Below are 25,162 nucleotides of genomic sequence, written 5' to 3'. Positions count from 1 at the left end.
AGAACGAGCTAGAAAAAGAAGCTGATTATCGGAGATGAATTGAAACGATGACTCGAGCACTTTCCACAACAAGGTGTCTCACTAGTATCTCTACTTGGGGAAAAACGAGCATGCCGCAGAAAAAGAAGCTTAGCTAACAACCTTGTTCGATGAATTATCAATCGTTGACGAGACTTTATTGTTTTCCTTTACTCATTTTTTGTGTTTCTATGTATGTGTAGTTCAATGCTTCTTTCAACTTGATTCGGTAATTAAAAATCATTTTAATTGTTTGGCATTGCTAATTCAAAACGAGACTTTATTGTTTAATTGTTGGTGAAAATTAATCTTGAAATGTTTTAAATACGACTCGAAAAACTTTCATAACATACCTATAAACCACATGTTTTAATATCCTTACTTTCATAACATACCTATAAACCACATGTTTAATATCCTTTAAACGCCTTCACGCTTCCCTAGAGTTTTTCCTCTCAAACATGTTTCTTAATGCATTAGAATTCTATGTCTAAATAAATTTTTAGTAAGATTACAAGTAGTAATTAAATGAATTAAGAATGTCAGCCTGAATCACCTATGCCCAAGATTCAAATTAGGCGTTACTCAAAGCTTGGTAAGAGTAAAGACTATCCTCGTAGACTAATGCAAATCCTTCCAGTATGCTTTGTCTTCGCTCACATGCATCCCAAGAAAATTCTTAGGAGGCCGCACAACATAGAATTGCATTCATGTACCCTTATGAGTGTCACATGCTCACCAACTTCCGCGTTGGTGCGTCTCTGAACCACATCTTATTGGGAGATGAACCTCTCTAATACCATTTATAATGATCTATGCTCACGATAAGAATTTAGATTCAGCACGTGTACTCTAACATTCCCTTGCATTTTCTACACCATGGTCTACCTACTCCTCGTTTTTTAAGAGTAAAATCTATCCACATAGAGTTTCACCTTATTTTGAAAGATGGATTCGACACCTTGTTTATTTAGGTGCGTGAATTAATTTAAAGTGAGTGATATGTTGAAATTTCATTAAACACGACTGATTTTTCATAGAGATATTCAAAAGAGTTTGTAAATTGAAAAAATCGATCTACCCAACTCAATGTTGCGTTGGACGATCAACCTATTTTGATCAGCTTGAGTTTAAAGAAACAAATAATTCATGAATTGAATTGATTTATGTGCTCTAAATTAATTTGTATCGAACCGAACCAACCAAAATTAATTATTAATAAACGCTGTTGCTTCAATTCCACATACCTATATTGACTTCTAAAAACAAGCTTTTGAACAATATATTTTTTCATAATCTTAATTTACTTTTTGAAATAAATAAATAAATGTATTATATATTAACCCTTTTAATCTTATTCAATACAAAATTTAAATAGATATACGAATTAACTGAACCATATTTTTTTTGATGAGTTGGATTAAATTCATTATTTAATAAGACTGTTTGAGATGAAAAAATTTACAACCCTAACAATTAAATTGGGTATAAAAATTTCAATCCGACCCAACTCAACTCATAAACGCCCATAGTTTTTTGTTTCATCGTCTACGTCTATCTTTCTTTGCTTAGACATAAAATTTATTTTCATATGTTAATATTTTGGGGGAAAATAATAATATTAATATTAGTAAAATTCAGAAATATAAATATAAATTTAAGAAAAAAATTGATTTTTTGGGGTGAAATTTAGGGGTATATAAATTAATTAAAAACAATATAATTATGGAAAGAAGTATTAAAAATAAAAAAATAAAAAAAATAATAAGCACATAAAATAAAAGAAAGCGGAAACCCCTTCTCTTAAACCCTTTTTTTCCGCCCACTCGCAGCTGCTCAACGCCTCCGACTTATTTTCCTTCGCGTCGTCTCTTCCTCTCCTTTTTAGCAGCTCAGTGTGGCCGCCGCACTCTGTTTGAGCGCCGCCGCTTCTCTCTGCTTGAGTGCCGCCGCCGCAGACTCTCTCCTTGTCTTTGTGCTGGTTTTGTACTCTCTTTCAACTGGTATTCTTCCTATCTCCATTAATGTATTTCTTCTCACTTATAAACACTGATTAGAACTTGTTTATTGAAAGAATGGAAGGGCTCTTTTGATCTTTCTTTCTTGTTTTGTAATGAAAAGAACCGAATAGCAACGAAAGAAAGAAAGGAAACAAAAGAGAAAATAATCTGGCTGCAAATTGGAACCTTTTGAATGCATTGTTATTTGTTGCATATTTCTTTCAATTGAGGCTTTGATAATCTGTATATATGTTTGGTCTCTGTTGAAAGTTTCCTCGTATATGTGGCCATGAATTTTCCAAAATCTATTTTTTTGTTTATTTATTAGAGAATCAGTCGAAGTAATTGTAGCTTATAGTTAGGATGAAGAAAACGTGTATTTTTTTTCATAATTGAATTTTTTCCCTTCAGATTAACCAATACATTCGCCAATGATACTTTGAATTTATTGGAAATAAGAGCCCTTTCAACTATTACCGAAGTTGCATTGTGAAGATGGCGCCGCCTTCAAAAAAACCAGTGGATGGCGTAAAGTTCAACAAGAAACCAGTGGATGGCGTAAAGTTCAACAAGCATTCCAAGATGTCATTCAAGTCGAAGAAGAAAACGAGTGATGTAGCTAAAACCGAAGCCTTGTCGTTGCAGATTGAAGATGATGTTCCTGACTTTCCTAGAGGTGCGCTTGGACTCTGACCTTTTGTTCGATTTTCTAGAAGTTTCCTAATGGGATTATGGCTGTTTATTATTATTCTTTTTTTTGGGTTCTAATGGAAACATGATCAGTTGGAAAGTTAGTTTTTGTTAATGCTTCAAGATTCTCTTCAGATGAAAGGGGATTGTTGTTCCAGATAAGAATGGCATGGCAGTTTCGGTTTGGTTTGGTTATCTTCAACAATGATTCTAATTTGAAGGAAGTCACTGAAAATAAAATATATGACTTCATAATCATATCGGGGCGCTTAAATTTAACAGTTATTGTATTAGTTACTTTCTAATGTCTCACTCTCACTGAGTTAGTTCAAATTTCAGGCGGAAGAGGTTCTTCAGGCCAACAAAATCATGATAAATTACGTCCTCAAGGAGATAAGGAGTTTCAGAATGATTATCCAAAGATGACAACAAAAAGAGGAAAGATGAGAAGAAAGTATTCCTCAAATGAGGATGATTTGGACTCTCTGTTGAACAGTGGTGTAGTGGGAAACCTTCCTAAATATGCCAATAAGATAACTTTGAAGGTATGTCCTGTAACAGTTTAGTTTGCTATATCAATGGAGAGGGGAAGCCTTTATACATCAGACTATTATTAGATATAACTGTGAGCTGACTACTTTTTTTTCTATTATTTATATTATTCTTATCTATTTTTTCTGGATAAATTAACTGATTATTTTTATCAACTCTTGCTTACTTGCATTTTCTGGTTGATACTATTTCCTTTTGTTCGAAGAGGATAGTGTCTTAGTCTATAGTATTTTGCAAATCTTTCATTCTATTGCTAGTCTTGGAATTAATTGGTGAGAGTATTAATTTTGATCTCGATAAGCTTTATAGGTGGCTCATCTAGTGGTGTAGAGATGTTCTTATGACTCAAGGAATTTTTTTGGACATAATTCTAGATGAAAATTTCTTTTTGGAATTCGTGTCAAAAAAACTTTCGAAATGCCTTTCATCATGGAAGGATGTGCGGAGATGTTGAAAAGCATATAGACGAGGCTCCAGTTTATCCACCTTTTCAACTGCCTCTGTCTTCCTCTGTTATGTCAATTTTTGTTTGGCTTCTTTTTTGGACCATTCTTTTTAGGCCTTTTTGTATTCGTTCATTTTCTCCCTGGAAGCCCATTTTTCAATGAAAAGTTTTATTTAAAATGCTGCTGTTTTTTGTTTCCGGAGATTTGTTCACGGTTCATTTTGTTTCTCTTTCTTTTATTTGTGCTGTTTGGAAAAGTTTTTTTGGAGTATTTTTGGCTTTTGTAGGTGTGTTTCCCATGTAATTTCATTCTTCCCCAGTGAAATTTTTAGGTTTCCATTAAAAAAAGAAGTTGGTCAAACTCATTTCCTATGATATTCTTCTGTTGTTAGAAGAAAACTTTCATTAATTAAGTTACTCCTGCTAAATTTCTTTTGAATATGTCGTCTCCTATCTTTTCCCAACTATTGGCGCATGTTAAATGTTCATTCTTGATTATTTATTTTCAGAATATAAGTCCAAAAATGAAATTTTGGGGAGTTGTTGCTGAAGTAAATAAGAAGGATCTTGTAATTAATCTACCTGGGGGCCTACGTGGATTAGTATCTGCTGCTGATGCTTTTGATCCAATTTTGGAAAAAGAAATGGAGGTAGGATTTACACATATTTCCCGAGTCACATTGCAATCAAACTGTTACTGTTGGTGTTGGACTGAATCCTCAGCCATTCTTTTTTTTTTTTTTACTAGGATCCAGAGCATAGTTTACTTCCTGTCATGTTCCATGTTGGGCAACTGGTTCCATGTGTTGTGCTGCAAGTAGATGATGACAAGAAAGAATCAGGGAAGAGAAAGATCTGGCTTTCATTACGTTTATCTATATTGTACAAAGACTTCTCATTGGACCTTCTTCAAGAAGGAATGGTAAATGAATTTCAATTCATTAGTTATGGTCCTTTTTCTTGCTTTGTTTCAATCAATGTCTTTAGTATTATTCAATTTCTTGGTTTTTCTTATCTAAAAAAAGTAATAAATTTTTTTTAGCAATTTTGGTTCATGCAATGTGTTATGTATTTTTAACCCCTTTAGAAAATTATTGACGTTATGATATAGACTTCAAAAATCAATTATTGTTTAAACTTCAACATGTTCATTGTTGAGTAAGATCTCAACGTTCTTGTTTCCTTTCTAATCTTGGTTTCTTTTTTTATTATTAATTTTTTTAATAAGAAACCTGAGATGTACTCATCTTGGTTTCTGTCCTGTGAATCCATTGATAATATCAAATTATGCAATTGTCTATTATCAAATCATTCAATGAGTATGATTTTGACATTGGTATCTATAAATGACTACTCTTTCAGGTTCTGACATCATATGTGAAAAGCATTGAAGATCATGGCTACATTCTTCATTTTGGTTTGACTTCCTTCACCGGGTTTTTGCCAAAAACCAAACTCTCTGGTAAGAAGTCCTTGTGTTGTTAAGATGATGACACAATAGTGATTTCTTCATGATGATAGTAATACTAATATCCCATTCTTTTATGGAAAATATTTCTTAATTACGTTTACATTGTATATATGGGTGCTAACATATCTCTAGCACATGTTTTCATGATTTTGAATGTTTACAATGTAGTTAGTTCCTACTAGTCTTCATCGTGTAGGTTCTCTTTGCTTTGTTGATGCTTTTCCTCTATTTCTTCATTCTTCCCACCTGTTTTGTAATTTCGTCTCCTAAACGAAATGTAGGTCCACTTTTTCTCATAAAAAAAGATAATACCTCTTAAATAGTCCCTATGGTATGTTAAATACTCGTAAATAATTCATAGTTTCGAAGTTTTTATCCAACCATGGTAATGAATTCTAACTTCCAAACTAAAGGTTTAATTTTATTTAACATATTTTATGTTTTAATTTTCAATATTACATTAGTATATGTGTTCTTAATTATAACCAGCACAATGCCTTTTACAATTTGTGATTGTGTTTGCTTCTTGGACAACTCTTTGGTTTTTGCAGATCAACCTGGTATTGAATTGCATGTTGGTCAAATTCTTCAGTGTGTTGTTAGAAGCATTGACAAAACTCGTAAAGTAGTTTATTTGAGTTCTGATCAAGATACTGTGTCCAGCAGTGTGGTAATATCCAAGTGATATATGCCTTCTTCATTTTTTCTTTTCTGTCTGCAAGTTCCCTTCATCATTGTAATTGTTATAATTCATAAATATTACAGGCGAAGGATCTAAAAGGTATTTCAATTGACCTTCTCATCCCTGGCATGATGGTTAGCGCACGTGTACAATCGACCCTTGAAAATGGGTTATTGCTATCCTTTCTGACTTATTTTAATGGAACTGTGAGTTATTATCGATTTACCTTATTGCTTGTTGCAACATATCAATTCATTTATGATCTTAATACAACCATTATTCTTCTTGCCACTCGAGTACAGCTTAGTGGTTAAGGCACCTATGTCTTCCTAATGTTAAATACTTCACCCCTATTTTGAACTTTAAAAAAAAAAAAAAAAATACTATTCTTCTTCATTTATTCAATTGTCCCCCATTTATTTATTGCTTTTTTTGACATGCTTTTTTTTTTTCAGGTCGATATGTTTCATTTGCAAAACAGTTTTCATTCTTCAAATTGGAAAGCTCATTACAACCAGAACATGAAGGTGCCATGTGAAATTATTTGCTAAATATTTAATTTGTTGTTACATTTTATTTCACAAATCTTTACTATGATGCCAAACTATGGTTTTTCTCTAATTTGTTGCTATAGATTCAGTACGTATGTTAAAAGTAACCACAGCGTATCTACCAATTTTTCAAAAATCAATTTCTTAAGTATGTTAATCACTAGCCACCGAGTTTTGGTTACATTGTTGCCTCTGCCACTTAGTTACTTTTTTTTTTTTTTTTTTGTATTCGCTGGTGATCTAAGCACATTTCTAATTAATTGTATGATGGCCCATTATTTTTTTTCCCTAAACCCAGTTATATTCTTTCTCCTTTCCATTAAATTACTGAAATTGCATTTCCTTTTATAAAAAATGTTCTTACTTTGAGTTCTATTTAACGAATTTTGTTTTACATTAATATTCTTATATAGGTCAATGCTCGGATATTATTTATTGATCCTTCAACTAGAGCTGTGGGATTGACCCTGATTCCTCATCTCGTTCAGAACAAGGCTGCACCTCCAGTAAGTTACCTGTTTTAATGTCTGAAGAATCAACAAGTGAATTAGTTAGAGCTAGAAGTTGACTGATATTAAATTATTGGTTAGGTTCAAATGCCTCCTCTCATTGTGTGTTTATTCTTAAGGAGCTTATATTTTTCTTCATCAACTTTCCTTTAGCTCTCAGTTGATTGCCTCCCTTTATTTTTTTATCTTTCCATATTTGAATTTTTTTTTACGGTATATTAGTAATTTGTTTGAGTGGGAAGGGGAAGGGGAAGGGGAAGGGGAAGGGGAAGGAGAAAGGTTAACATTCCACACCGCTTATTTTTAACAAATTGCCACGACAACTTCTCTAGTCAATTACTAATATACCCTTAAAACCCTAATGATGTTCCTATTAGTTTTTCTTTTTTGGTTGAGGCTCCTTTTGTTTTGTACGGGTCTTTTTCAGGTCCATTTGCATATTTTTTTCCCTTTACTCGATAGAAGTATGTTTTTTTATGAACCTGGAATAAGGCGACCTGATTCTGTGTGACAGTACACAACTGCACTTTTATTAGCTAACCTTCTAGCTAAGAGCTTGTATGTGAATAACTGAATATAGTTTTTACTTAAGCAAGCATTAGAGAATATTAAAAACATCATTTACAGTATCCCAAGACAGTTTTTGCTTCTTCCATCCTAGAAATTTCTGATTTATGCTTCAAGAACGATTGATTTATCACTCATGACGCTCTCAACTTCCAGTAAAATCTCCTTCTCCTCGATTGGATGCTCAAACAGATCCTTATTATTAGACTTGATGGGCTCCCAATCTAAAGCCTTAAGGGAATTGCTTCAACTCTGGATAAAACCTCAAGATTTCAGATTCCACTTTAGATTTTGTACTACTGTTGCCTTTATATACTCTAGATATAATAGTTTCTTATAAATTTTTTGTCCATGTTTGCTTGGTTTTGAGTGGAATCCCTGTTTACTATTTGCCTCTTTAGAGCTCCTTGTTATGTGCTTTGGAGTTGTGAGAAGCATATGAGAGTTTTTTCATGGTAGGAAGTTAGTGTGGGGAGAGGTGCACATCTAGTAAGTTGGAGGTGGGTGGGGAAGGCGGTGAACCTTGGGGGGTTACAATTAGGGAATTTAAAGCTAGTAATAAAGCCCTTTTGGCTAAACGGCTTCAGCAGTTTCCTCTTGAGTCTATTACCCTTTGGTTTAGGATTATAGTGAGAAGATACGGTCCTCGACCTACTGTTTGGATGACAGGTAGGGTCAAAGGCACTTATAGAAATTTGTGGTAAGAGATATCGAATGAGCTCTTTTCTTTTTCTCACTTGGTCCATTGTTCTGTGGGTGGTGGGAAGGAAACGTAGTTTGGGAAGCCAAGTGGGTGGGGAATAGAATCCCTTGCATTACGTTTCTCCACTTGCCTACATGAGAAATCACTTTGTAGCTCATATCTTTATTCTTTCTGGGAGCTCTCATTCTTTACTGATTGGTTTCCACTACCTGTGGTTTGGTAGGGAAACGAAAGATGTCATTGGCTCGTTTATCATTCATTGGAGAGTTTGAGATTAGATCGGGATAAAGGGATATTCGCTTTTGGGGCCTAGAGCCCCAACTGTACTGGGGGATTTCTTGTAGTTTTCCCTTTTGTTGTTTGTTCAACCCTTCTCCCTTTAGTGGGTTGATCTTCTCGTCTACGTGGAAGGATAAAATTATAAAGAAGGTTAAATCTTTTGCTTGGCAGACTATCCACTTAAGTTCGGATAATACAGATTGATTTTTTAGGAAGTTGTCCTCTTTGATAGGGTTGTTTTGTTGCATTCTTTGTCGGAGGGGAATAAGAAGGCTTGGACCACATCTTCTGGGGTTGTGATTTCACTCGGTCTATTTGGAGTTACTATTAGGACGCGTTTAACTCTTAGGTTGCATAACATCTAGTTTAGGGAGATGCTTGAGGAGTTCCTTCTCCTTTTCTCGTTTCGTGAGAAGGAAAAGATTTTGTGGTAAGCTGGGGTTTGTGTTGTTGTGGGTAAAAAGGAACAATTAGACTTTAATAGGAGTGGAGAGGGACCCTTGTGATGTCTGGTCCCTCGTTGGGTTCTACATTTCTCTTTGGGTGCCTTTTTTTAATTATCGTTTGTCGTTACATGAGAAGGAAAGTATTTTTATGGTAAGTTGGGGTTTGTGTGATGTTGTGGGTAAAAAGGTACTATTAGACTTTTATAGGAGTGGAGAGGGGCCGTTGCGATGTCTAGTCCCTCATTAAGTTCTATATTTCTTTTTGGGCACCTGTAACGATTTTCTTGGTAATTATTGTTTGGTCTCATTTTACTTGATTAGAGTCCTTTTTTGGCTGGACTTCCTTTTGTAGGTTTTTCGTTTGTTGTTTGGATTCCCATATTCTTTCATCTCTTTTGTCAATGATAGTTTGGATCCTTCATCAATTTTTTTCCTTGCCTCTCTCTCACCATAGGGGTTTTTCATCTTCTATTCTTGTAAAGAATTTCACATTCCATTCTCTGTCAATTTGCCCCCATTTTTCGATTTTATACTCTATTGACTTTTTGTAAGTATTCTTCTTTTGATATTCAAGTCTAGTGGAAAAATTCTTCGAACTTCCCTTCAATTAGTGACATATTTCGGTCCTCCATTGTAACCCTCTTTTCATTCACTTTTCCACCCAACAATTTTTTTTCTTTTCTTTTTGCTCTCCAAAAGAAAAACCCAAAACTTTCAACAGACTTGCATCTAAGTGTTCTAATTAATCTTAATAGTTATCTACATTAGTATGTCTTGTACTAAAGAATTTTCTAATGTGTACATTTGGTTCCTCCTTTTTAGCTTACGGCCCCTCATCTCTAAGGCCTTTTAGGTTGTTCACCTTCTTTTGTTCAGAACTGTTGTATATCAGAAACTCTGAAAATAGTATCTTTTATTTAGTTTTCACCGAGTGGTCCAGATTGCAGAAACATGGAGGCAGACACTGGAGATTATTGAGTTAGTTGACAAGTTCATATTGCCATTACTTTTGTTAATGGCAGTGGTTCTCAGAATTAAATTGATTCTGATTTTGTTCCTTTACATGTGATTGTTCAGTGAATAAGTTTATTTTATTTTATTTATTAATCAGAAATAAATTGTATTGATGTATGAAATTTCCAAAAAGAAGGGAAAATAAGTAACATGATTCAAACAAATAGCATCATTCTGTCTTGTAAATTTCTCTACTTTCCTTGTGCACTTCTCTGTGCATACTGTCAGATCAGGTCGTTTGTAACCATGCAAAACCGACCATATTTCTCTATTTATTTCCTTATCCTTCCAGAGGCAGTCTTTTTGGCCAAATACATTTACAGTTTTTTACTACTGAAATTTGTGAATTTATTCTCTCTTATTTTCAATGTAGCATGTGAGAATTGGTGATATATATGATTCTGCAAAAGTCGTTAGGGTCGATAGGGGATCGGGCCTGCTTCTTGAAGTAACCTCTTCTCCTGAGTCAACACCAACATTTGTTAGTGTAAGTTTCTTTAGTTTCTTTAGTTTCTCCTGACTTCTTTAGTTAATTAGTTCATATTTACTGTAGGTATCTGATATGGCTGAAGATGCTGTGAAAAAGACTGGAAAGAAGTTTAAAGAGGGGAGTCATGTTCGTGTTCGTATTCTTGGCTTCAGACATTTGGAAGGACTTGCCATTGGGACTTTGAAGGTGTCGTCCCTGATTAACTTTATGAAAATCAAGCATCATTAATATGATATTAATAAAGCACTAGGTTGTAACCTTACATTGGAAATTGGTGCAAGAGAATGAGGAGGTGAAACATGGTCTAGGGAATAAAATCAGTTAAGCTGTAGCTGTTTTTTTTTTCTATATGGCTGAAGATGCTGTGAAAAAGATTGGACAAGTTACACCATGTTTCACACTTTTAACCAAGAACACCTCCACCCTTGAAGACACTTTTCTATTCCATACAAAAATTAATGCAATAAAACTCTTCCTTTTTATAGAAATCTATACACAACAAAATTCCTCTTATGATAACTCTGAATAAGAGCTCATAGGAAACAGAAAAGCCTTCAGATTACGTTTTATTGTATAATGTACTAAGCCATAAAAGATGGTCAGCGTCTCTGGAACCTTGTTTACATGAAAAATACCACTGAGGATTCATAGTGAAAGATCTTTGAATGATGTAATTTTCTTAAAACAACAGGGAATGATCCTTATTATGGGAGGAAACCACTGAATGGTAAACAAGATTTTGAGGAGAAGGTTCCATCGGAGGAAGTCTACGGTCCAACTCTGAAACACATATTAGTCAATGCAAACTTGGTCAGTTCAAATATAAGTAAACTACTTGACCATATTCCAAATAATGTCTTTTTTTATTATTATTATTTTTTTTAAAGAAAATTCATTGGAGCACTTACTCATTTATGATTCCTAAGACATTTTTTCTTGAATAAGTGCTCCAAAGAATTTTCATTTCAAAAGATGAAAGGAAAAACAAGGGCATATAAATAACAAGCCCAACAAAAAACATCCTAGAAAAGCTACAGAAAGGGACTTCAATCCAACAAAAACAAACCAAGACCATTTAATCCTAGAAGCTGTATATTCCATGAACTTGAACTTCAACAAGTTTCCGTGCTGATATATTTTTATGATCAAAGGATATTATAGTTGGTATAACTTTTTTCAAGGTTTTGCCTTATTTTTTAATAATTATTCAAGGTTTTGCTTTATACCTTTGTGTTACTTGAGTAGTTATGGCATTTTTTTTTTGTTTGATGAGAGCAATTAATTTTTATTCGAGGTTTTTCTTTATTCCTTTTCTTTGTTTAGTTTCAGTTGGTTACATTCATAAATTGATGCTCCCATTTGATATGCGCTTATTTAATAATATAATAAGCTATGATTTTTTTGACAGGCCAGTGCCTTTTTAGGGCCAGTGTTTTCCTACTCAGATGTGAAGCCTGGAACGTTGATACGCGCTAAAGTTATAGTTGTTGATAATTTTGGGGCTATTGTGCAATTTCCTGGTGGTCTAAAGGCTCTGTGTCCTCTCAGTCATATGTCTGAATTTGAAATTGCCAAACCTAGAAAAAAATTCAAGGTCATTATTTTTAACTGTTCCATTCAATAAATAATATACTCTAGCCTTTTGTTTCGATGCAATTAGTTCTTTTTTTCTGTTTCGTATGAAATATTTCTTGAAACTTCTAACTGTTGCCATCACAATATGTAGGTTGGAGCTGAATTAATTTTCCGTGTGCTCGGTTGCAAGTCAAAGAGAATAACTGTTACACACAAGAAGGCACTTGTATGTTCCTTTTAGCTCTAATATTATATTTATTTTACCTTTGTTTATATGTAGCTGGCTAATTAACTAATATTGATTTACTCGATTGCGAAGTAGTTTACTGTATTAGTTTTTTTTTAGATTAGTTTAGGGTATTAATTAGAAAAAACTTTTTTTTGTCAGTCGACAATATGTTCAATGACATTTGATTCTTGTCTTTTATATTGAAGAATGATTTTTTTATTTTTTTATTTTTCTTGTGGAGCTCGAACCTGTAGGCTTCATCAATGTACATGTTTAAAGGGACTTCTCTCCTCTCACTCTTTTTTTTTTCCTCACGGATTTGATCATCGTGAAGTTCAAATTATACTTTTGTTCTCAGTTTATCTTTTCCATCCAATAAATATGTGAAAAAGAAAACTAGGTAAACTTCTTCATTTTGACAGTTTTAGTTTTATCAATTCAAGAGAAATTATGAGATTCCATTTTGTACACATGCACATCCTGCAATTATCCTTCATACTTTTTTATCACAAAAACTTAGACTTTGTATTCTATTTCTTATGGTACTCGGCAGTCTGCGCTATCACATTAAGCTTTAACTATTATGTTCAACTCATTTTAGTTCAAACTACTTTGAAGATAGGTTCTTACCTTATCTATTTGGTTATTCTGATATATGCATACCATTTTACAGGTAAAGTCAAAATTGGAGGTTCTTAGTTCATATGCTGATGCTACTGCAGGATTAGTGACTCATGGCTGGATAACGAAGATTGAAAAACATGGTTGCTTTGTCAAGTTTTACAATGGTGTTCAAGGTTTCGCACCTAGGCAAGTTGGCTACTGAATCCAAATAGCTTTTGAACTTGATACCATTCTGTGATTGACCTAACTATAATTTGCTTGTTCTTGAGATACGCTTATTGCAGTAACAAATACCATCATTCCATCGTTTACTATGCATGAGGCATTACATTTCTTACAAATATATTTGATGCTGCTTCTCTGTTCCCAATTTTCATTTGCTAACTTACAATATAAAAATTAAGTTACTCCCTTATCCTTTATTCATTTTGTCACAACTGACTCATGGGGAACCCTAGCTGTTTAAATTATGTTGTTTTCTTTTTACTGTAGCAGCTGAAATTATAATGCATCTGCTTGGATTAATAATGAGGAATGGAAATTGATGATTCTTTTAGCCTTCTGTACATTCTCGTGTAGCAAATTCATGTGTACAGTTATTTTTCCGCTTCTATTTATTGTTCTCTCATTATTGTAAATCTAAATTTTTTCTTTCTTATTCAGATTTGAACTCGGAATAGAACCTGGTTCTGATCCAAGTTCAACATATCATATCGGGCAAGTCATCAAATGCAGAATCACAAGCTCTACTCCTTCCTCCAAACGTATTAGCCTTAGTTTTGTAATGAAACCTGCAAGGTTTGATTCAGTTTACCTCTTATTAGCCTTAGTTTTGTAATGATATGGAACTATATGATACAGAGCTTAATGAATATGCCTCTGAAAATTTGGAATAACTGAAGTAGGTAAATAAACAAATAAGTGCAAGAAGTGGTCATGTGCTGTTGACGTCCTCTAATTGGAATGCTGGTTTATCTTGTTTCTTACCACAAAATAAAAGTAGGTTAGCACAATATCTGTTGAGATGAAAAGAAAAAACAAGACTTCTTGTGAATGGGAAATTGGAAAAATAAAAATAGATTGACACCAGTTGTTAGCCATACTACAAATACAAAATTTACTATTGCTATGATTTCTTCAATAGAATAAATATATGCAGATTTTTTTCTTACATGCAATAAAAATTCTATCCCTTGTCATTATCATTGGATAACTCAATTACAGGGTTTCTGAAGATGCAAAGGTTGAGTTGGGCTGTATTGTTTCGGGTGTGGTGGATGAAATAACTGAGACCCATGTAACATTGTATATTAATAGATCCAGTTACTCAAGGGGAAGGATATCTGTTGAGCATTTGTCAGATCATCAGGGTATATAATTATCTTTAACATGCATGAATGTGTATTTTTCTTTCTTTCTTTCTTTCTTTCTTTTTTTTTTTTTTTTTTTTTTTTTTTTTTTTTTTTTTTTTTTTTTTTTTTTTTTTTTTTTTGTTTGTTTAATTTCCTAATCAGTGATGCTTCCTTGCAGGGCATGCTGCTTTGATGAAGTCTGTGCTGAAGCCTGGATATCAATTTGATCAACTCCTTGTACTAGGTAATTTTATTGTATCACGCTCTTTTGCCATTTCAAGTGTAAAGTTCCCTCTCACTTATTTGCTATAAAATTAGGAAAATTGTAATGGGTGCCGAAACTGGTTTTCATATTTGTAAATTTGTTACAAGAAAAATAATATGCGAGTATAACATTTTATTTCCTCGTAATCAATGGCTTAAGATTTAATTTTTAGATATTAAACCTAACTCAAAAGTTTTAAATATTTGAAATGTGTCAAAATATGTACTCATATTTCAAAGAGAAGAACTAATATGCCCCAGTGATCCTGTTCTGGTGTTTTAGGAATTGATGTATCTGTGTCACGTGTCCATGTTTGTGCTTCTTAGCACGTTACTTTGACCATGTGCATAAGTGCATTTGTTGCAACAATAAGTAATTGATGCTCTTAAACACTTCTGAGAGTATTCTTTCATTAAAGTACTTATATTTCAAACAAAAGAACTAAGTGCATTTGTTTCTGAGATTTTGAAATGCTTCCTTTAGTTGGTTCTGATTTGTTTTATTTTATGAGAAGGCGGATGTTACTTACTCCGGTATATGAGTATATTAATATTTCTTAACTTTTTAAAATTTTATCCGCACTGTATCATTTTTTGTTTTCCTTTCAATACAATTACACTTTACTTTTCTTTTAATGGTTGGTTTGGTAGTGGGTATAAAGAACTTCCAGATTCTTTTTGGAACTTATGCTTTGGTATTTCTTCTCCCACCATTTTCAGATATTGAGAACGAAAGTTCAGTTCTCTCTGCAAAACAATCTCTGATCAATTTGGCTCATCAGCTTCCAACTGACCCAAGTCAAGTAAATCAATATTCTGTTATCCATGTAAGTAGTTAATACATGCAAGCATGGAGCAACCATCAGCTTAGTTTCAATGTGATTGCTCTTGCTCTGAACTTCAACTGATTCTATCAGTCTGTTTTCTCAACCAGGGATTCATTTGTAACATAATAGAAACAGGTTGTTTTGTTCGTTTTCTAGGACGTGTAACTGGCTTTTCTCCACGAAATAAGGTAAAAATCTGGGTACAGATTCTTTTTCTATTATTATTCAAATTGTATTAATTCCAAAATTTAACCTACACATTCTTATGTTTCAGGCTACAGAAGATCAAAAACTGAACCTGCATGAAGCATTTTACATTGGGCAATCTGTTCGGAGTAATGTAGTTGATGTCAGTGACCTAGTTTTAGATTGAGTATGCACACTCGTTGAATAGAAAGATATTTGGTTATAATGCGAAATGTATTTCCTTTTTGATATTTCAGGTCAGTGGTGAAACAGGTAGAATTACACTTTCTTTGAAGCAGTCAGCTTGCTTTTCAACAGATGCTTCCTTTATACAGGAATACTTTTCAACAGAAGAGAAGGTACGTGTGTGTGGGGGTGGGGGGCTAGGTGTTACAACTGTGTTTCATGTTCTTGGCAAACTATTATTTTCAATTGTGATAGGAGGAAGTTGTTATTAATGATGGAAAAGTTGAACGCTCCAAAATATTGAAATGTTGATGCTCAGACATATTCCTAGAAAAGTGATTGAAATTTAAATGGGTTAAATGGGTTAGTAATAAGTCAACACTTTCTACAAACGTGTCGTGCTTGTTATGCACGTTTGTTTTGCCGATATTTCTTGATATTATTGACGGTTCTTCATTGTTTCCAGTGTATTCTTAAAAAAGATTATTTTCCTTCAGATTGATGTAGAACGATTCAATTTATAGAAATGATGGTGGAAATTACTCTGTGGCTATGATTTCTTCCAGATTCTTTTTGAGCTTAATACTTGACTGGTCTTTCGTTTGGTATAGTTGTCCTTTTAGATGCTCAACCTGCAACATTGTTCTTAGGTTTTTACTTTCTTTTAACTTGTCTTATAGTGAACAAGTTACATGGTTTGAAGTTGTTTCTTTGAGGCATGTTTAGTTTTCGCTTAGTCTGGCCAAGGTGTTGAGCCTCCATGATTGAGGAGTTACTTCTTCATTTACCTTACGTAAGAAGGGATATATATATATATATATATATATATATATATATATATATATATATATATATATTTTGTGGTGGGTAGATGTGTGTGCAGTTTCATGGGTCTTTGAATGAGAACTTGTAGCATCTTTAGAAGGTTTGAGAGGACTTCTTTTGATGTTTGGTCCCTTGTTAGGTTCCAAGTATTTTAATGGACTTTGGTGGTTAAGTCATTTTGTACTCTCCTTTTAGGTATACCCTTATGCTAGCTCCTTTTGTTTGAGCTTTATTTTTGTATTCTCTTGTGTTCTGTTATTTACTTTCAATGAAAGCTCAATTATTGATCACAAACGAAAAGCAACAAGTTATATGAAGTTTATATTTCAAGGCCTTCAAACCACATATTCTCTATTTGTGTACTGTACTATCCATATCAGGTAGATTGCCTATAGTTTTGAATGATTTTAATTCACTTGGTTTTATGTAGATTGCAAAGCTTCAATCATTGGATGAATCAAACTGGGCAGAAGAATTTGGAATTGGTAGTGTGGTTGAGGGAAAAGTTCAGGAGGTCAAGGATATTGGAGTTATTGTCATCTTTGAGAAGTATCATGATGTTTTTGGTTTTATTGCACTCCATGGATGTACGTTCTATTGCATCATTTTTATCATCTGGCTGATTTTCATAGACAACTGCTAGAAATTATTTTTATATACTTATATAATCTGTGCAGTGAGTGGGCTAATAGTGGAAGCTGGTTCCACTATTCAGGCTGGAGTTCTTGATGTTTCCAAAACTGATCGGCTTGTTGATTTATCCTTGAAACCTGAATTAGTTGATAAATGCAAGGGAAAAAGTTCTAGCAGGTCAACTACTAGGAAGGTGAAGCACAATACTCAGATCCATTCGAACATATATTTTTTGGCCTTCTATATTGTTTCTGACAAGAGATCTGAAGCCTGACATGGCTTGTTTGATTTTGATCTTTATTTATTTGCTATTCTTGAGCCGTTCCAATTTATATATATATTTTTTCTGTTATATACATAAGCACTTTCTTTGGTAACAGAAACGAAAGGCAGAAGCATGGAAGGAGTTGGAGATTAATCAGACAGTGCACACTGTGGTGGAAGCTGTGAAAGAGAACTACCTGGCAAGTTTTTGATGTTATTGTTTAATTTTATTTTCCTCTTAATTTATTTTATGGACGGAATGATGTTTTCATGTTGTTTTACTCGTCTTCTGATTTCTAATTTACCTCATTACAGGTTCTTTCACTGCCCGAGTGTGGCTACACTATTGGTTATGCATCAACATATGACTACAATACCCAAAGGCTTCCTCAGAAGCAATTTGCAATCGGACAAAGGTGAAAATAGTATTTTCTTTCTTCTCTTAGGAGTCATGTTCTCCTTTTCCTAGTACTTGGGTTTTACCATTGTCTAGTTATTGGGGTTTTTATTGCTGGGTTAGTTAAAATTTTCATTATTTGCTTAACAAAGTCCATACTAGGTAACCTGGTATTTTGCCTTCCTCTTTTTGAATGTCTTTAGCCTTGCACTTGTATCTGTATAATCTTACAAGTGGTTTACGCATGAAATTAATGCAGGGTTGCTGCCTCTGTTGTGGCTCTCCCATGTCCTTCAACATTTGGAAGGCTGCTACTGCTTCTAAAGTCAATTAGTGAGCCCATTGTTACACCTGGTTCAAAACGATCAAAAAAGAACACATCATGTGAGGTGGGATCTCTGGTTCATGCTGAGGTAGGGGTTTCACGCCAATCTTTATGTTTGGTTGAGCCTTTGGGACAAAATTCTCAGTTTTCCTATGAGTAAAGCATGCGTATCACAGTTTTTGTTTTAGATTTGTTTCAACGATGGAAATTTTATATAATAGAATTCTTATTTGATGCAATGGCTTCCAGATCACTGATATCCAGCCCCTTGAAATGAGATTAAAATTTGGAGTCGGATTACGTGGGCGAGTTCATATAACAGAGGTAAGTTTGCTAATTTATTATCCAACCATATTAAGATATTTCTGACTTTGTATGCACAATCTCATGTTATTTGGTTATTGTTTTGTACAATCTTGACATGTGATGTGCACAGGTTAGTAACGAGCGTGATGAAATTACAGAAACTCCTTTTAGTAACTTCAGGATTGGGCAAACCATAGTTGCAAGGATTGTTGCAGAAGCTAATCATTCAGGGAATAAAAAGAAGGGCTACCTGTGGGAGTTGTCCGTAAAACCTGAAGTTCTTAAAGGTAAATCAAATAAATCTCTTAATATTTCTTTAATAGAACAATTTTGGGAAAGATTTATTTTTAACTCTATTTCGTGGGCAGGGAGTCTAGTTAATCACTTGAAACCTAAATTTTGGATATTGATACCTTTCTTGTGGTTGGATGATTTTTTTTTTTTTTTTTTTGGTTACTAGATCTTCTGGTTGTGTTGGATACTTGTTTAGCAAGATTTGGACATTTTATTGCTGTGTTTGAGTGCTTTATTTATTTATTTTATTGGTGAGAAACAAAGTTCATCAATGAAAGGGGGAAGGCCCAATAACTAGATTATAAAAGGGCCTTCTAGTTTGTCATGAGGTTGTTTAAACGTTGATTTGTGAACCAGGAGGACTATATACATCACTAGAAAATGAAAAAGTGAGATGCATTTGAAGATATTTAGAATCTTTGTCTAGGAATCATATGTGCTCTACATAAACAAATTGTTATGTGATTCTTTCTTTGTTGCATAATGGGCACCAGTTTAGAAATAGAGTCAGTAGAACATTTTTTTTTTCTTTTTGTTGGGAAGGTCTGTATTAAATGTTGACATGGTGGCGTCATCAAATCATTAGTTTGTTTAATTTGATATTAGTTTTCCTTGAAGTCACTCTGAACCAATTGATAAGTGTCTATTTTGTGACCTAAACATTACACACGGGCAACTATGTTCATTCCCTGTTTGATCACTCTGTTGTGCTTCTTGAACAAAGTAAAATTTTTTATCTTATGAACTTTCCTTGTGGAACCAATTGGAGGTGCTTTTTTGTAGCATCTCTTGGCGTGGGGACCAAGCTAAGTTTAGGATGATTGTTTTATAGTGTTGCATATTTAATTGAAATCTATGAGTATTTCTGGAAAAAGCATTAATTAGTTATCTGTAATTGAAGTTTATAAATACTGTAGGAGCATTGATTTTCTTCTTAAATATTTTCTTTCAGGTTTCATAATAATTTTGTTTATTTGTTTGTTGTCTCAAAATGTATATTTATTATCAGCACTTACCTTATCATACTTGAGTATAATTTACAATGGAGTTTCTAATTTGTGTAATATAAAACCAGATTTTGGCGCTATGGATGGTCAGATTACAAATGATGATTTGGGTTTTTCGATTGGACAACAAGTCACTGCTTATGTAAGCAATGTAAGTGGTGAATGGGCCTGGTTAGCTGTTAATCGGCAAACAAGTGCCCAACTATTTATTCTTGATAGTTCTTGTGAGCCTAGTGAGCTTCAAGAGTTTTCCAAGCGTTTCTACGTTGGAAGGGCTGTTTCTGGATACGTATCTAACATTAATGGAGAGAAAAAAATCTTACGGTTGGTTTTGCATCCTTTATCTACTACCTCAACTGGAATTAGTGATCAAGAAAATTTGAAGATTAGTAATTCGCAGTCCAACGTTCCTAGTAAGAAAGACTTGTGTCATTTGAATGAAGGGGACACTGTTGGGGGAAGAATATCAAAAATACTTCCTGGTGTTAGTGGACTGCTTGTGCAAATTGGTCCCAATTTGTTTGGCAGGGTTCATTATACAGAACTTACAGACAGTTTGGTGCCTGATCCGTTGTCTGGATATAATGAAGGACAATTTGTCAAGTGCAAGGTTATAGAAATTAGCCACTCAGTTAAAGGTACAGTACACATTGATTTGTCACTGCGGTCCTCAGCAGGCATCATTTACCAGGACAATGGGGAACACGGTAACCATGAGTAAGTCCTTTTGGATTATCAATTTGGATATCCTTTATTGTTTTGGCAACATAATTATACTATTCCTATCTTTGAATTAGATACAGCATGAACTCATATCTCGATTAGATTTCTGATAAAGCATCTCTGGTCATTTGTATCTATTTATTTGATTTATTCAGTGCTTCACACATTCATTTATTTGATGACACTTCGTTCCTTTATCCTTTTGTTTAACTCTTTTTAAGCATTTCTAGCGTCAACTATATCTTTTTGTTTCAACTTTTTTTCACCTTTGGCTTTGTTCTGTTGTGTCATTGTATTTAGTATTGTTCCTCACTGAGCACGTGGCATATTTTTGGATATTTTCTTGTATGAAATAATGAGGTAGTTTGAAATCAAAACTGGAAGCATGCGAAATGATTTCTAGAATTTACCTAGTTGCTTTAAAACTATATAAGATGTAGTTTTTTTCCTCTGTCAAACTGTTATTATTATATTACTCAGCAATAGACGTTCTTTTTCCAGACAAACTGCTTCCAGACGAGTGGAGAAGATACAAGATCTTTGTCCTCATATGGAGGTTCAGGTATTAATTTTCTTAAATATGCTAAACCAATCAAGCTAGTGGCTAACTGCTACATCCACTATGAAAATTTATTTGAAAAATATGTTTGTCACTTCTTAAACATTGCTATTAGTTGGAGTGCTGGACTGGAAGTTTGGCCATCTTGCCTACAAGTTTGTATTTGTCGGTTATTATATAGAAAATGATTTCTCAAAAAATATGCAGTCTCCTGAATAATGTTTCCTTTTATTTCTACACATCCCAAGGAAGGCAAGTTGTAAGTTACAGTGATTTTATCTTCCCTAAGCTCCACTGCTCTGCATTTATTTGATAGGGTTATGTGAAAAATGTATCTCCGAAAGGATGCTTCATTTTGCTCTCTCGAGGCTTGGAGGCAAAAATTCTCTTATCTAATCTATCCGATGGATATGTTAAGGATCCTGAAAAGGAGTTTCCTGTCGGGAAAATTGTTCGTGGAAGGTAAAATAAGTTTAAGCTATTGTTACTCGTTCTTCATGTGGTTCTAGTCTTTGAGAGAAAAATAACAAACCATAATGCAGAATATTATCCTTGGAGCCTTTATCCAAGCGAGTGGAAGTTACCCTGAAGTCTGTGACTGCAAATGGTGCATTGAAAGCAAACAGTCATGATTTAAAAAGATTTTCTGCTGGAGATATTGTATCTGGAAGGATTAAGCGGGTGGAGTCATTTGGTCTGTTTATCATCATCGATAATACGGATGTGGTGAGGATCTACTTTACCTGCTTACTCATTTAAGGTTACTTAACATTGAATAGATGCTGGGGTGTACTTTGTAGTTTAAAATATTTATATTTCTCCTTTGAGCTTTTTTTTTTCCAAGACGAAAGATATTTCTATTTGCACACATAGTTTGGTCACTATGTATCAATTTCAATGATCTCAACTGCCGAAAAGTCAATCTTGGCAGTTATTTATAGGTTAGGTACTGATAAATGTTTATTGAGGTTCGGCTTCTTGTGCTATGAGAATGTAAAAGTGTCAGTGTTTAAAATTTAAGGTTCCTAAACATTGAATAGATGCTGAGGTGTACTTTGTAGTTTAAAATATGTATATTTCTCCTTTGAGCTTTTTTTTTTCCAAGACGAAAGATATTTCTATTTGCACAAATAGTTTGGTCACTATGTATCAATTTCAATAATCTCAACAGCTGAAAAGTCAATCTTGGCAGTTATTTATAGGTTAGGTACTGACAAATGTTTATTGAGGTTCGGCTTTTTGTGCTATTAGAATGTAAAAGCGTCGGTGTTAGTTATCAAATGAGGATCTTTGTGGTGAGGCGGTCTACTCCACCTGTGTTGGATTGTATCTTGAAGTTTGAACAAATTTGCACGTTTAATAATGAAAGGGTATATTATTCTCAAGATAAATGCGTATACTATGACCTAACTATTTTCCTTTTATAGGTTGGGTTGTGTCATGTGTCAGAAGTTTCGGACGACCCTATTGAGAACCTTGAATTTAGCTACCATGCTGGGGACACGGTGAGAGCAAAAGTATTAAAGGTATGTATTGACTACAATGGAACTACTACCTTTATCTTCTTTTCTGAGTATACGTATATGTTTTGTATCTTAGTATTAACACTATCTTGTTAAGACAAGAGTTGTGTAATGGATTTTTGTTCATTGTATTTGTGTCCGTCGAAGTATGAGACCATTTATACTTGGAAGCAACACACTTTGTCTATTATTTTTAACCTTTGATTTAATGTGTTGTGGGGTTTTCATAGTTTATTCTCTTCGAGGTCACATAATTGATGTCTTTTGTTATTTTGGTAAATGTTTTTCGTACTTCTGAAAACTGAATCTTTCATTCTTCATTGCTATATACATTAATTATTGTGTATTATAATTTGTAATATTTGTTATTTTTCTCAAGGTGGATGAAAAAAGACAACGAATTGCTCTGGGAATGAAGAGGTCATACATTGGAGAAAGCAATGAGCTTTGTACGAACCTGGAAGAAACTCATGAAGATGCTACTGATGATGACAATTTAACCAAGTTCGAGAATATGGATGATGAATTTGACAATATTGAACCTGAACAACCACTTAGGCTAGCAGAATCAAGGGCTTTTGTCCCTCCACTTGAGGTCACTCTTGATGATATAGACGAAACTGACATGGATAACTTACAGTCCGAAAATAAAGAGCTGATCAGTGGTACAGCCTCTAAGGAAAAAAATGATAGACGAGAGAAGAAAAAGGCCAAAGAACAAAGGTTAGACATTTTTCATAGTTAATAGTTTTGTTCTTCATTTGGGCTTGTTTCTTACATTTTGACGTTTTATAGGGAAAAGGAGGTGAGGGATGCAGAGGAAAGATTATTGCAGAACAATATGCCAACTACTGCTGATGAATTTGAAAAATTGGTTAGAAGCTCTCCTAATAGCAGTTTTGTTTGGATAAAGTATATGGCATTCATGCTCTCTTTGGCTGATGTAGAGAAAGCCCGCTCAATAGCTGAGAGGTACTACTGAACTCACTATATTCTATTGTGTTTCTTTTTGTGGAGGATTATGGTTCTTGTGGTTGTTATTGTCATCCATTTGATATTATTAATGTTTGTTGTTCTGTATTTTGAAGGGCTTTGAGGACAATCAATATTCGGGAAGAGAACGAGAAGCTCAATGTGTGGTTGGCTTACTTTAATCTTGAAAGTGAATATGGAAATCCTTCAGAGGTAATAGAAAAAGAAATAGAAACTTTTTTATTAGACTGATATCCAAGTTTTTCGTGTCGTTGCCCCTGGAACTAAAGCTTCGGTATCTTATTTTATGTTTTCTACAGGATGCTGTTGCTAAAATTTTTCAACGAGCGTTGCAGTGTAATGATCCTAAGAAGGTTCATTTAGCTTTGCTGGGAATGTATGAGAGGACTGAGCAACATAAGATGGCTGATGAGCTCCTCGACAAAATGATTAAGAGGTTCAAGCATTCCTGCAAGGTACTTGACTATTTTTTACCATGAGTATCTTATGGGCAGCATTCAATGTATGACAGGTTTAGCTGATATTGTACAAATTTCTGATCAACGAGAAGAATATAGGTCTTACTGTTTTTTTCCATGACTTTCAGGTTTGGTTAAAGCGGATGCAAAGTTTATTAAAGAAGGGACAAGATGAAGTTCAATCAGTCGTAAACCGTGCCCTACTAAGCCTTCCACGGCGTAAGCACATTAAGTTTATCTCACAAACAGCTATCCTTGAATTCAAGTGTGGTGTGGCAGATCGAGGTCGGTCGATGTTTGAAGGAATTCTTCGAGAGTATCCAAAGAGAACAGACTTGTGGAGCGTCTATCTTGATCAAGCAAGTATCACATATTTACTGAATAGAGTATATGATGCTTTTATACTCAAAACAAAAGGCCATTTTCTTACATCATTATGTACCAATTTTCCCAGGAAATTCGACTCGGTGATGCAGACATGATTCGTGCTCTGTTCGAGAGGGCAATTAGTTTATCTCTTGCTCCCAAGAAGATGAAGGTGAGAATATGCCTTCTTTCCCCTTTCTGGGAGTGTGTTCCATCTAACAGTTTAGAAGTGTTCAAGATCAAAGTTGGATTTAAACCATATTTAAACCTTTACAATCTTTTGGGTTTGCAGTTCTTATTTAAAAAGTACTTGGAATACGAAAAGTCTGTTGGTGATGAAGAACGGATCGAATCGGTGAAGCAAAAGGCATTGGAATACGTCGAGAGTACACTGGCCTAATGAGTAACAGCTATCTGGAGTTGATACTGATCAAGTAAATTTCAGTTCTCTTCAAGCATGATGAATTCCACCAGCTGCAAGGAAGGTACAAAAGCATAACATCCAAGAACTGTACGGGCTAACTAGCGTCGTTTTTTAACTACGAACTCGACCACCCCCACATTTTTGTTAGCTGTGAAGTGAAGGGGTTTGTATAAGTTAAATTTCCAGAGAGTTGTGAGTGTTAGTAATCAGAGCAAGTAAGACTGTATTCTCCTCATTCCAATTTTGTATCATATTCAGTTTCTTTCTGTATCAGATTGTCTCATATATTCTAAAATGGTATGAATGATTTATACGCCTGAAGCCCTATAGCAATTTGTTTATTCAACTTTTTATGGAATTAGTGTTATTTTCATATCTTTTTCCTGACATTTTCTATACTACATT

General features: G+C 34.0%; 1 protein-coding gene across 1 annotated transcript; it reads left to right on the top strand.

Moving 5' to 3' along the window:
* Positions 1-1,824: 1,824 nt before the first annotated feature.
* LOC111465903 (rRNA biogenesis protein RRP5) lies at positions 1,825-25,110 on the top strand. Its single transcript, XM_023110359.1, has 41 exons — positions 1,825-2,021; positions 2,430-2,694; positions 3,048-3,253; positions 4,215-4,355; positions 4,454-4,627; positions 5,068-5,167; positions 5,728-5,846; positions 5,942-6,064; positions 6,314-6,385; positions 6,823-6,915; positions 10,301-10,414; positions 10,481-10,603; positions 11,826-12,011; positions 12,144-12,218; positions 12,895-13,031; positions 13,509-13,643; positions 14,070-14,215; positions 14,376-14,441; positions 15,182-15,288; positions 15,396-15,476; positions 15,563-15,637; positions 15,732-15,833; positions 16,916-17,072; positions 17,163-17,311; positions 17,499-17,582; positions 17,698-17,798; positions 18,039-18,192; positions 18,354-18,428; positions 18,541-18,697; positions 19,780-20,428; positions 20,936-20,996; positions 21,310-21,455; positions 21,536-21,719; positions 22,421-22,519; positions 22,896-23,239; positions 23,312-23,488; positions 23,605-23,701; positions 23,809-23,964; positions 24,096-24,326; positions 24,422-24,505; positions 24,626-25,110. The coding sequence occupies exons 2-41, from the start codon at positions 2,514-2,516 to the stop codon at positions 24,731-24,733; spliced, it is 5,769 nt and encodes a 1,922-aa protein (XP_022966127.1). The 5' UTR covers positions 1,825-2,021; positions 2,430-2,513; the 3' UTR covers positions 24,734-25,110.
* The last annotated feature ends 52 nt before the right edge of the window (positions 25,111-25,162 follow it).

This window comes from Cucurbita maxima, unplaced genomic scaffold (genome assembly GCF_002738345.1).
Source record: "Cucurbita maxima cultivar Rimu unplaced genomic scaffold, Cmax_1.0 Cma_Scf00030, whole genome shotgun sequence".
In the NCBI taxonomy this organism is placed as follows: Eukaryota; Viridiplantae; Streptophyta; class Magnoliopsida; order Cucurbitales; family Cucurbitaceae; genus Cucurbita; species Cucurbita maxima.
This window is presented reverse-complemented; position numbering and strand designations above follow the sequence as displayed.